The 13,052-nt window shown below is 39.5% G+C and overlaps 1 protein-coding gene across 5 annotated transcripts in view; it reads right to left on the reverse strand.

Moving 5' to 3' along the window:
• Nucleotides 1–1,560: 1,560 nt before the first annotated feature.
• cntfr (ciliary neurotrophic factor receptor) overlaps nucleotides 1,561–13,052 on the reverse strand; it is a 270,120-nt gene continuing 258,628 nt past the window's right edge. For 4 of the 5 annotated variants that reach the window (XM_037752393.1, XM_037752394.1, XM_037752395.1 and 1 more), the window contains 2 exons: nucleotides 4,769–4,895; nucleotides 1,561–3,191 (listed from right to left, as the gene is read on the reverse strand). In XM_037752393.1, coding sequence (XP_037608321.1) covers nucleotide 3,191; nucleotides 4,769–4,895 — 128 coding nt within the window. In that variant the 3' untranslated portion in view covers nucleotides 1,561–3,190. Of the gene's footprint in view, nucleotides 3,192–4,419; nucleotides 4,431–4,768; nucleotides 4,896–13,052 lie in introns of those variants that run through there. The other variant, XM_037752392.1, reaches the window with a different exon arrangement.

Raw genomic sequence — 13,052 nt, forward strand, 5'->3', positions numbered from 1 at the left:
AGTGAAAGGTCAAGCTAGTCATTAGAGCAGAGCAAGGCTGTTGGAACTGACAGGCACACACACACTCTTTCCTATATAGAGGTTAATGTGGATCACATTGTGGCTGCAGACGGAGGGAGCATGGCTGGACATTTCAATTGCATTTAATTAAAGTTTGGTTGAAATATCAGGTGAAAGGTTATATATGATGCTATTTATTAACTATAAGAGCAAAAAAAAAAACTTTCTCTGACTACTCGCAACACAAAGAACAACGAGAACAATACATAAGACTTGTCCTCATCACCCTTCTTCTGTCGAGGTCTCTTTACCCTCCTCGTTCACTTCACGCCCTGTCATTGTAAAATATTAATTGGGTTCTCATCGACACCCCCGTTTTAAAAACAATAAGGACGGGCGAGTATGAGGAAGGAGAGGAAGGAAAGAGTAATGAATGCAATACCGACGGCAGCAGATACACTCTGCACACACAGAGGACTCCAGCTGACAGCTGTTAGATGGTGTATTGATTTGTCCTCGGTCTCCACGTCGGCCTGCCAGAACTTGTCAGAATATTGAAAGAAAGAGAGCTTGAGAGAGAGAGGGAAGAGAGACGGTGAGACAGATTAAAGAGAGAGAGAGAGGGAGGGAGGCACGGAGAGTGAGAGCTAAAGGTCAAGAGGAGAGTTTTGACCAATCTCCTTTGTTCTCATTTTCTCGCTGAATGCATCAGGCTGAGTGTTGATATTGTATTTATCTGAGAAAGTTAACTGAACATGGTGATGTCAGATAGGGTTACAAACACAGGCAGTTAAGATGATCACAACAAGTTTTTAAACGAAACCCCACTTTAGCCAAACTTATTTGGTGCAATTACTGCCAAAACAGTCCGTTGCAAACACTCACAGTTTACAGGCATTGTAAACTTTAACCAGCTAAACATCAGCATGTTATGCTATGGTATGCATGCTGATGTTATTGAGTGGGAAACTAACTTTAAATGCACTTCTCGAAGTTGCTCAAATCGGCATCTTTCTCAGTACGCATCTGTATGCTGTCCACTACATGAGACATATTTAATGTCAAATGATGAAATCAATTAAAAAAGAATGGACACAAATCCCCTGCATTGACATACCAACTGAGGATGGATTTTAAGTGTCAAGAAAAAAAAAATGGAAGTGAAGAGAGGGTGATGCATCATACCAAAACAGTACTATATTTCAATGCAATGCCAATATAACTCATCTGAATCTGTAAATATATTTCTCCCATCGAGCCAAACTGAGAAAAACACTCTCTGCAAGGTCTCAAGTATTAGTTTGGAAAACCTGAAATGAAGCAGATGGCAGAATGTGGGAATAAGTAATGCATCATCAACTGTTATTCCATTGAAAAGTTACATGTGTCTTTATGCCAGTTTAAAAAATGAATGCATTTTTTTTGCCATCTTCATTGACAAGTCTCCTTCATCATTGTTTTATCAGGAGGAAGCAGTCTGGATGACCCGGTCAGAGCGGGAAGAATAACGGCCTCGACATGTCGTGTTATCAGTTCACAAAGGCAAAATGAGTATGAGGCCAGGGTGTCATCATTCATTGTGAAATGGTCACATTTAATGGTTGAAACCTGTCATTGTATATACATCTATAAAAAAGACCCCAGGTACAGGTTACGACATTCTACTGCTAATACATACATTATTATTATTATTAAATAATAAACTTTTTGTTCAATGTTAAAGTTACATATCATAGTTTACAAAATAGGATCAAGGAGAATTAAGCCATTATGAATGTCTGAAAAAAAAAAAAAAAAAAAACTAAAATCCTATAGGTGTGTTTGTATTATCTGTCCATAAGATAAAAAAATACAATAAAACACATCAATATTCCTTTGAATAACATAATATTAACTGGTGATATTGGCTATTGAAATGTAAACTGCAAAAAAGACATTGTTTTGTATGTTTGTAAAGGCGTCAGAATTTGGAAAGCAAACTGTTTTTATGTATTTTACAGCACAGAGCAGAATGGAAAACCAACGTAGCTCGTATCAATAACCAACTTTGTCGTTGTCGAACCAAAACAAATGGGTGGGCAAAGAATTGTTCAGTCTCAAATCCACTTTATTTTTATTTTTTTTCTTACAATCCAGGTCCTCTTTGCCAGTCGCTGAAAGCAGAGTGTAAAGCTAATTGTCTAAATAAGCCAGACTACCGTTACTGACTTTTTCCAAGTGTTAGTCCTCATATCGAAAAAAAAAAAACTCGCTCCGTCGGTTTGATTCAGTCGTCGGGAGTTGGCAGATTCAGAGTCTGATGGAGTATTTGTGTGGCTTCTTTGTTAAATGGGTGGTTTACACAAACAGGAGCTGCAGGGTTCCTCAGACTCGTCCCAAGTTTCACTCGTGTACCGTTTGATTCGGCATCAATCAGGGTGCTGTGCACACACATACACACGCACGCACACAAAACTTTCTAGGGTTTTTAACCCACGACGAAGGCAGACACGGGCTTCAGGAAGCTCAGTGAATTGTTTGGGAACCACTTTGTTGGGGCGGTGGGTGGGGGGTGAAGTTGAGTCTTTGGCATGATGATTTAGCTGTATGGGGACTGCTACGGTAACTATACACACAAACACACGCACGAATGCTCTATATATGTGTGTGTTTGTCTGTACGGTGCTGCAATTTCAGAAGAAAGTGAAAATTAATCAGTGATCAATAATAAAAAAGAACAAAAATGTAATGAGGAGATTTTTTTTGTTTTGTCATCTGAGGAGCTGATTTTTCTTGGAGGAGATTCCCAAACTGTCGTCTGCCAAACAAAGTCTGCTGTGGCCCATCAAAGCCACCAGGGGGTAATATAAGACTGTTTATGCTGATATCACTGCTGTTGTTGTTGTTGTTGTTGTAGTTGTTGCTGCTCCTGTTGCTGCTGCTGCTGCTGCTGTTGATGAAGCCGCTTTTCAAAAGTTCCTCTGAAGAATTTCTTTGTCACCATTAATCAAAAATGCGGAACCCGCATTATCATCGTCTGGTTTCATGTCTAAGTAATCTCGGTGAGTAACTGTGTGATGGACAGAAATGAGCAATGCACTGTATCCTTGAAACATGTGCAAAATAGAAAAAAGACCAGCCTCCTCCTCCTCCTCCTCCTCCTCCTCCTCTTCTTCTTCCTCCTACTCCCTTCAGGAATAAGACATTTACATCTGGAAGGGAAAAGAGACACAAGCACAAATTGGGCATCACAAGCTGCACCGCATCAAACAATGGAATCGTCTATTTGGTTGATCTTGTTTTAGGCGTATCACTTGGGATTTACCTTTTTTTAGTAGTTAGTGCTTATACTGGTTGTATATGTTTGTAGCTTTCCATCTATCAGTCCGTCGATAACTTTTAAAGAGGGTTTAAAGGGTGATGTGTTGGAACATTTTACCTCTTTGGGGCTCAAACAGTTATTTAAAGATATTTTTTTGTTCTTCTTCCCTTTCCTTTAATGCTATATCATTTTTGTGCATGTCCTGAACTGCCTGAAATGCCTCGCTTGAAGTTCCGCTCGTGGTGATGTCACCAAGTAACACGTTTGCATAATACCTGCTTAGCGACTAGTTTGGCACGCCCTCAAACAAAGCTAGTTAAAGCGGAGCTAGAGCGGAGTCCGAAGAGTTTGGTTCAATTGACCAATCACAATAGAGTGGACCAGCTGACCAATCAGAGCAGACTGGGGTTTTCAGGAGGGCGGGGCTCCTGCTGCAGTACAGCCGGTATGAGAAAAATAAAGCGTTTTTTGAACATTAAAGCATGTAAACATGTTCTAGTAGAAACCCAAAATACCAATATGCACCTGAAAATAAGCACAATAGGTCTCCTTTAAATTAAACCATTTAGGAACCACTTGTTTAATCTTTAACAGTACATTGTATCTCATGAGCTTATCATATGTTTCTTTATGCTAAATCTGTAAAGTAAGGTAGATGTTAACTTTAGCTGTCAGATAAATCTAGTGGAGCAAAAAGAAGAATGTTTCCCTCCGAACTGCAGTGGAGTAGAAATAGAAGCTAGCATTGGCCTATATATTACAAAAACAACGTGTCATTCATGATGTAAGAGATAATACAGTGCGTAAACAGCACATAACAGATTCCCAGTTGGACTCGCTGTAGTAGAGAGTATGGAAGGGACATTGGCATGAATGTGCCTTTAGCATATTCATCCAACTAAACCTGGCTCGCTTCGTCCTCAAGTGGTTAAACTGGGCTGCAGGTGTTCAGTTGGAGATGCAGTCACGTTTAATGTCATTTAGTTAAAGTGTTGTTATCGGAGAGTGCTGTTTGGCAGTGTTTCCCTTTCGAGCAAATTAAAAACATCTTGTTTGCACACTTTTACAGCGAGCTTTGTCGTGAACTGTGACATTTAGCTTTTCAACATTCATTGTTCGACATCTACATCTTCGACAGGAGACGTACTATTACAGCGTGATTTATAGAGCAAAACCTGTAAAATTAATGAAACGGGACAGCTTTGGATTGGATTTCGCCCCAATCCCTCCAGGGGCTCTGCAGAAAAAATATGAAGAAAAACGCCCCGCTGGGTCATAAAACAAACTCGCCCAATCGTTGTTGCTCTTGTTTCTATTAAATGAGCTCTTGCCGTCAATAGACATGCATCGACTTGCCAATATGTGACTGAATGACGGAGTTCATAATCAACTCAAAGATGAGGGTTGTAGACTCATTACAAGAAGTGTGTGTGTGTGTGTGTGTGTGTGTGTGTTTGTGTTGCTCACCACATGAACAGCAGCAGCATTCCTAACAGCAAAGGGGAGAAAAATGTGAGGAGCCTGGCAGCTCTGCCCACTGGAGGTTCGGCCTTTTGTGGTGCGTTGGAGGACGGTATTGGGGAGGTCTTAGTCTCTGGAAAAACAATCAGAAAACACAATAACTGAGCATATTCCTCTAAATCCTTACTCTCATTTTTCCTTCAGTTTTCTTTTTTTGTTTTGTGGTTATACAGTACAGTGTTACACAATCATTTTTGTTCCAAAGGGGCAAAACACCCAAAACGTCATATTGATGAATGCTCACTGAAAAGCGCTCATCATACCTGGAAGAACCAAACAGAAAGGGAAATACAGTGCAGAGTGGAATCAATTCTAATCTGGAAGCCCAATCAATATGGGACTTGTCAAGGCAGTTATGAAGTGAACTGGACAGAAAAAAAATCTCATTCATACTAAAGCCGAGGGGGGGAAACGGAGAGAGACGGAGCAAAATAGATAGACGGATACAATACGGAGACGGAAATACAAGAAAGCGAAAGGGAGGATGAGGTAAAAAACCCTGAGGTAAAGGAGACAGTGAATAGAGCAGGAAAGTTAAAAAAGGAGGGAATGTGCATTGTAGCAGTTAATATACTGCTGATAAGAGATGGTCTAATACACACTTTGAAAATCTACCCATTTGCACACCCATAATATGCTGTATATTTTGATTTTACAGCACATAATCAGAGCTGTAGACCTACTCAAGTCCCATTTAAAGGTAGGGTCTATAATGCTGAGAAACTAGCAAGAGTACACTAGATATTAAAAAATTATCCAACTGAAAACCCAGCCCAGTGTTGCCAACTCTTTTCCAATGAAAGTGGCTAGCAGCATTAGCTCCAAAAGTTGCTAAATATATAGCAAGAAAATCATTAAGTTGGCAACACTGACAGTCCGTCGCTTAAGGCCTGCCTCCAAAGCCACTCCCCCAAAATTATCATTATGAACGTAAACACGCGCAATGAAGGCAGGTTTTTCCTTTATTTTGTCAGAGCATTTGATTTACTGATAGCTGTCGGGGTTGTAATGAGAATTTCAACAAATATAACAAAACAATGTTTTTTAACAGCACTACTAACCCTACCTTTAAGTCACAAAATTGAGGACTTGAGACTTTTTTTCCCCCATTTGACTGCACTGAGACTTGACTTCCTGATGACCTCACATGAAGTGAGACTTTAAAGCAAAAACATTCATGTCCTGGTAAAATTTTGCAACAATAAATCAATAATAAAATAATAAGAATAAGAAAGACCAGACCAGTTCCAGCCAATAGAGTGCTCCAGGGATGACATATTTTTGTAGGCCAACCAGAAAGTTATCATCGCCCGGGTTCCCTCGACAAAAAGCCAATGGGATTTTTCCATTGGGTAAACTAATAAGCTCTGCGGCAAACACACGTTTATGATACTTACATGTTTTGTTCAGCAAGATAATCCTCACAAATGAACACTAGTTTTATGATTTTTGAAGTGTAAATGCAATCGCCAGGAGAAAAAAGTTAGGCTATAAACAAACTACGCCACTGTCGGATGAGCGCGAGTATAAACACAACGAGGCTGTAAAGGTGGACGAGTCGGCGTGATGACGTTTAGTAGTCTCATTTAGCCACTAGCTTCAAAATTCATGAGTTTGAATATTCACTCACTCAAAAATGCTAACTCATTTCTGGGTTTTAGGACTCACTCCTGCACCGCTCTATACAGTTATGTTAATGTGTATGGGGCTGGTACTTAAAAATTGTGGCAAGCGATAAATATGCCGAAAAATGACTCTGTGCTTAAGCTGTTTTAGTGCATCAGCTTGGTTTTACATGGCTTGACAAATAAAAATATCACAGTTTAATGTTTTTATAAAAAACAGGGCTATTGCTACAGCTGCAGGCAGCACAGCAGATATTAACTCATGCCCACAGTTTGCAGCTCAGTCTAGAACCCACAGCATTTTTGTTACTGAAAAGAGAATATGATTTCCCTCTCCTTCTAATTAATGACTGTAGTCTATTACTGTGTTGGGAGTCGGGAAGAAGCAGCCAGGTGTGAAATAGCCAGAGAGAGAGAAGGAGCGAGAGAGAGCTGGGGCACATTTAGCATGTTCAGCAGCTCAGTGAAATACTACCCTGCCCGCAGCAAAACATTTTGCTTTGGAGTGGTGGTGGAAATAAAAATTATGCAGACATAATGTGATGGCGACAAGGAGAGACAGTTATGGGGTGTACGCTGATGTAACAAGGTATCTGGGGACAAGGAGACAAGACAACAATGTGAGGAGGAGAGACGATTGATGAACAGCGATGGGGAAAAAAAACAGGCATAAGAGGAAAGAGGGAGCGGAGAGTGAGGGGGAGATCTGAAAAAATAAAGAGAAAAACAAGAAAAAGAATGCACAAGAGAAAGAGTAGACGATAAGATTAAATTCCCTGAAGTGACTTCAACTCCAACTACCGCGCCTGTTTACGCTGATAATGTTGATGTCTGAGGCTTTAGGATATTCTAAAGAAAGAAAATCAGCATCTGTGATCGTCCGTAATGTAGCTTCACGAAGTTTAGATTTAGTTTCTGCTTGTTGCCATCTTTGTCAGTCATTGGAGACATAGCGAAGCAGGAGAAGCAGATGTCTTTTTTCCCCCCCATTGTAAATTGTAAATCCTCACCACAGAAACACAAGACAGGAATCTGCTGGATAAACACTATTGTAGGTTTATCTTATTTATGGCCATAAGTTTTATTTATCTCAACTTCTTTTTGGAAAAATCATGTATTTCTAAGCTAGTTTGGTGTGGCGAATAGCTCTATTCCGCTTGCCCTTTCACACACCTAAAGTTTAGGATCAGTGATGGGATGTTTTGTATCCTTGGGAGTTGTAGTTAAAAACTCTGTCCTCATTTCTTGTACATTTGACTTTTGATTAAAAAACAGATATTTCCTAACTCAAAAACCAAATGTTTATAGGCTACTGCTGGGCAATTTTTGCGTCCATCCAAACCTTGGAAATGCTCCAACTATACCGGCTGTTCTCATACACCGTAGCTATACCTACGAAAAGTAATGCACAGTAATTCGTATACATCCCACAAAATCAATTTGTATGTAAGCCACGTAATCGTGAACCATGAAGTATAAAGAGCATAGGGAGGCAGTCGGGTGGATGGGTGGGTCAAAAAACGCCCAGGAGATCGGAGTTCGTACCTCGTGTCAAAACAGAAGTCAACGTTGATTTATTTGTCACGTAACTTCCGTACTTAAGTGACGCCACTTCCGGAGTTATTCTAACACGAACCACAATCTTTTCCTAAACTTAACTAAGTAGTTTTGTTGCTTAAACCTAACCAAGTCTATCTTTTCTAAACCTAAGTAGTTTTGTTGCCTAAACCTAACCAAGTCTATCTTTTCCTAAACTTAACTAAGTAGTTTTGTTGCCTAAACCAAACCAAGTCTATCTTTTCATAAACCTAAGTAGTTTTGTTGCCTAAACCTAACCAAGTCAATCTTTTCCTAAACCTAAGTAGTTTTGTTGCCTAAACCTAACCAAGTCTAGCTTTTCCTAAACTTAACTAAGTAGTTTTGTTGCCTAAACCTAACCAAGTCTATCTTTTCCTAAGCCTAAGTAGTTTTGTTGCCTAAACCTAACCAAGTCTGTCTTTTCCTAAACCTAAGTAGCTTTGTTGCCTAAACCTAACCAAGTCTATCTTTTCGTAAACCTAACTAAGTAGTATTGTTGCCTAAACCTAACCAAGCTGTTTCCTTTGAAGACGGAAGTTAATTTTGAAAAGACTGCATGCATGTAATGAGTGGAAATTGACACATGTTGGTGTACAGTCGTTGGAAAATGAACAAAAAATGAGGAATAACTTTTCGTAATATATCATACAAACTTTTGTATGAGAATATGTTGAACTATGTCAATCACCTAACTTTGTCTATGGAGAAATTGAAAGACATTTTTACTTCTAGAACCCGAACGCCTGAAATTTTTGAATAAACAACAATAAGCGTTTTAATATTCTATGTCACATATCTGACATAATAAGTAGTGCATTTCCTATGAATTGGAGCCAGCATGCAGCAGAAGAGGACCTGAAGGCACCTCAGCATTTGCTTCAACATTTAGCTGTGGTGGTCTCTGCTTATTGAGCAGAAACTAAGCATTTATAAATAGATCCAGACATGAAGGATATAAGAAGCGATATCTAGTGTTGCCTGTTTGGTGCTAGACAGTGTCCAGTTTCTGTCTCACAGAGTGGGCGAGGCAGAAACTTAGATGGTTGCAACTTTTTAAAGCCTCGACCATATCTGCTTTTTACTTCCAAGGAATGCGGTTGCCGAGCGATGGTCCGATCACCGAGGATGGGATTTCTAAATGTCGTCTATCTGTCACTAGGCGACCTCTTTTGATGTGAAATGAGGCTGTTGATGCCAGGAAACAGAGCAGGCACATAAGGGCAACTCTCCGAGAGGTACGGGCAACATGTTCTTGCTGATGCATGAACAGAGAACAGAAACAAACAAACAAAAAAAAAAAGGAGGAAGAGGAAATGTAGCAGAGGCAAGACGGGAGAAAGACAGAGAGGAAATGGAGAAAGTGCAGCCGTGTGTTCAGACTGCGAGCTACACAATCAATAAGTCACAGGAAGTCTGTTCATTTCCTATTCGACTAAGCAGCCAAGGAAATATTGGGCAGTGTGTGTGAATGTTAACAAGCTGGTCAGCTGGAAAAAAGTTGGCCCTGGCTGAACTTTGAACGTGTTTATCGGTCCAGTTGTGGACAGGAAATAAGATATTTTCCTTGTTTCCCTACTAATGTGATTCTGAGAACAAGGGTGCTGTAAGTTTTCATTAATGCTCACGTCCTTTTTGTAAAACAATTATCGAACGGTTCGTCATAACTTGTTTTATTTGAGAACAAATATAATTAATAAAAAAGTTTTCTGAATCTGCTCTTTTGGGGCAAATACTTCCAGAAGAATTAAATATTCAGATGAAGGCTGTGATTTGTGTAAATAATAGAATAATTATTTAACTATAGCAAGCTTTCTGGGCGTTATCTATAGTAGTAATAATAATGGTCCAAAATTATGTAAAATTGCATCGTTTTCTTGGGGGAGGAACGCCAAACCCAATATCTCCTAATGTATTTTAGTTAAAATTCAGAATGTAATATTACAGTAATTGCTGATACCGGCCGATTAAGGGGAGTACTAGCACTTATTTTTTTCCACTTCAAGCACTGGACCGGACAGACAATAAAACATGGAGAAATGGGGTATCTATGTATGGGAATGACAACCAACCCTGAAGCCACTTTATTGATATTAACAAAGCAGACAACAGATGTAATCAGTCGTCCACAAAGTAACATCTGTAAAAAAGGTGGCCGAAGGCCAGAATAAGAGATAAGACAAAAAGGTAAGCGTAAGAGAAAGAGTGAGCGATCAATGGAGGAAAAGAGAAATAAAAAGAAAAGAGAGAATGAGAAAAGAAAGAGAGAAGGGGACAAGAAGAGAGGGAAGGGAAGCAGAGAGGCTGCAGCTGGATCGAGAAGACGCATGAGGAGAATCCCAATAACCTCCTGTTCTTTCCTTGAGAACAAGAATAATACACTGTGTACTGAGTCAGTGTTTATGTGTGTGTGTGTGTGTAGCATTGCTTGTGTGTGTGTGTGTGTGTGTGAGGGGGTGTTAGAGCATGCTGCATGTTCTTTGTGTGCTGTTTAGCATGCGTTTGTGTGTTTCTAGGCGTGCATAAGCACATTCAGTGTTGACTGGGTGATGATCAGCGTGCAGTGCTGCTCACGGCCAACAGGAGTCACTGTTGGACTGTAAAACTGCTGAGAAATGTCACTGGACGGGCAGCGAGAGGGAGAGAAAGATAGGTAGACAGAATGTTTTCTTAGAAAGACTTCAAATCGGGTCGGTGTTTTCAGTAAGTCACAGCTTTAGGATAGATCTTCCCTTTATATTAATCTGCTTGATATAAAAGTTTTTTTTTTACTTTCAATAAGTTGATATGCAATGGTGTAGGTTTGCATTCAGGACTAAGGTGGGCACAGTGATGTCAGGGGTTCAACCAAAACGCTCTCCAATTATAGTAGAAAGCTACTGTATGTTAGTGTTCAGTGTTATTTATTCACAAATCACATTTAAAATAACATTTTACACTGTGATAGAGACCTTATATTAGGGGAATAAATATCATTATTAAAAACATAAAGACAAGGTGTGCAAACTGTATGTGACCTTTGCAAGGTTCCTACACATTTCAAAGTTCCATACTTTACCAGACTCAAATTTCCAGACTTCTCTGTAGATTTTTCAGACCATATTTGACTTTGTGACTTTGTGACTCAGGGTGCAGAGGATGCTGTGTGACAAGACTACAGTGCTTTGGCGCCTCCCACACGGTGGAGATGTCAAACGCAAAGTTACACAAAGTCAAGCCAGCCCCTCTCTGCTCCTTGTTTGATCCATGTATTTTTTAGAAATTCTGAATTTTATATTTTAGAAAACAGAATAAGGGTAATAGTCTGGAAACAGAAATGTTTTTTTCATACTCTCTTTTCTTTTCTCCATACTTATCCAGACTTGGAAATTACTAAAATCAAATTCCATACTGTTCCATAGTGCGTAGGAACCCTGCCTTTGATTGGTGTGAGTGACACAATGTGAATCTTTAGCAGATACGCTTTGAGTATGAAAAGTACAATGTAATTAAAGTTGGTGGTTAGATAGATCGGGCTGTAACCTATTGAATAAAAAAGGTTCTCCTCTGTGGTGGACGTAATTTCTTTGAAAACTTGCTGAGAGGGTTTTATTGTTGGACATATCGATCTTAGAACTTCGCATGTAAATCGGTATTTGACCGATTTGCGTGCTCCACCCAACAGCTGTATCAAATCCAGTGACACATTAGTATTAACTTTAATAATAATCCAGATTTTTCTCCCTAAATTTGACCTCTGCAGAGAGCAATCTATTTTTGTTGCCAACTTCCAGTGATTGAAGGTCTTGCCTTGAGTGGTCAGTACACTGTGACATCACTGTGTGTGATTATAGGTGCAGAAGCATACCTCGCACCACACTAAAGAGGTGACACAGACTTGAAAGTTTCAACCACTTGACGCTTTTAACCACACACAAAACACCAACATATGCCATATTTTGCCTGTTATAAACACTCCCTACTATTGCGAGATCACTGCAGGATTGCAATTCAAACCTTTATTAGTGGACATCAAAACCCTGTCGACTCATATTCAGTGTTTATCCATTCAAAATGTTTTCCTTTCCATTTGCTATTCCAGCGCGGTCGGAGAGGTGAGTACAAAAGAGTGTTCAGACCTGGAATGGATGTCTTGTTGTTCAGGGATCATCAGTGCGTTGAGAGATTTCGATTTGACAAGAGAGCCATCCTTGATCTCTGCCACATGCTGAAGGGCTGCCAACTAGATAATTCCCACAGATAATTTTTGTCCTTGTGTGTAAGCGAGTATGTGTGTGTGTGTCCAGGGACGCACAGAATATACTAATCTATAATGAATTTGATGTTAAATGATCATTTCTCATGCATAAATAAAACCGAGAAAAGTGTAGAGCTGTTATATTTGAAGTGAGCCATTCTGAAGAAGTAGGAGGAGACGTGAGCAATTTTTTAAAAGACAGTGGCACAGTGTTTCCCCGAGGCCTTGTTCGGGCGCTCAGGTTGATGTGTGTCGATTTGTCTGAAGGCTGCCGGATCTTGTAGCTTAAGCTGCGATAAAAAGTTCAAGGCTATCAAACGCTTGTAGTGTACTCAATTTAATGATAAAGAAAGTTATTAACCAAACTTTAATTTCATACCTAACTGGTTTGGGAAATTTACTGCGTGACAGCCGTGGGCACAGAGAACAATGTTAAAAACATTATAGGAATACTGTATTATCATCATAATGATTTCTTCACCTGATGGATTACAAGACTGATAAAAACTAAACTGCGTTATAGAAATACTATTAGAATATTTCTACATATAGTCACACTCAGTGTAAGCCCTTTGTCACTCTATCTCTATCTTTCTCTCTTTGAAGTGGTCAACTTGCATTTTAGGATGAATTAATAAGTGTATCATTAACTATTCATGACGAGCCATCTCAACACATTACAGGCTACTGTTAGATACTTATTTGCATTTAGCCTTTACTTATCTTTATTTCATCCTTCTAACGTGAACCTTTTAGCCACATTAGAAGTCAGTAGCGGTCCACCACTTTTATC

This window comes from Sebastes umbrosus, chromosome 19, assembly GCF_015220745.1.
Source record: "Sebastes umbrosus isolate fSebUmb1 chromosome 19, fSebUmb1.pri, whole genome shotgun sequence".
Taxonomy (NCBI): Eukaryota; Metazoa; Chordata; class Actinopteri; order Perciformes; family Sebastidae; genus Sebastes; species Sebastes umbrosus.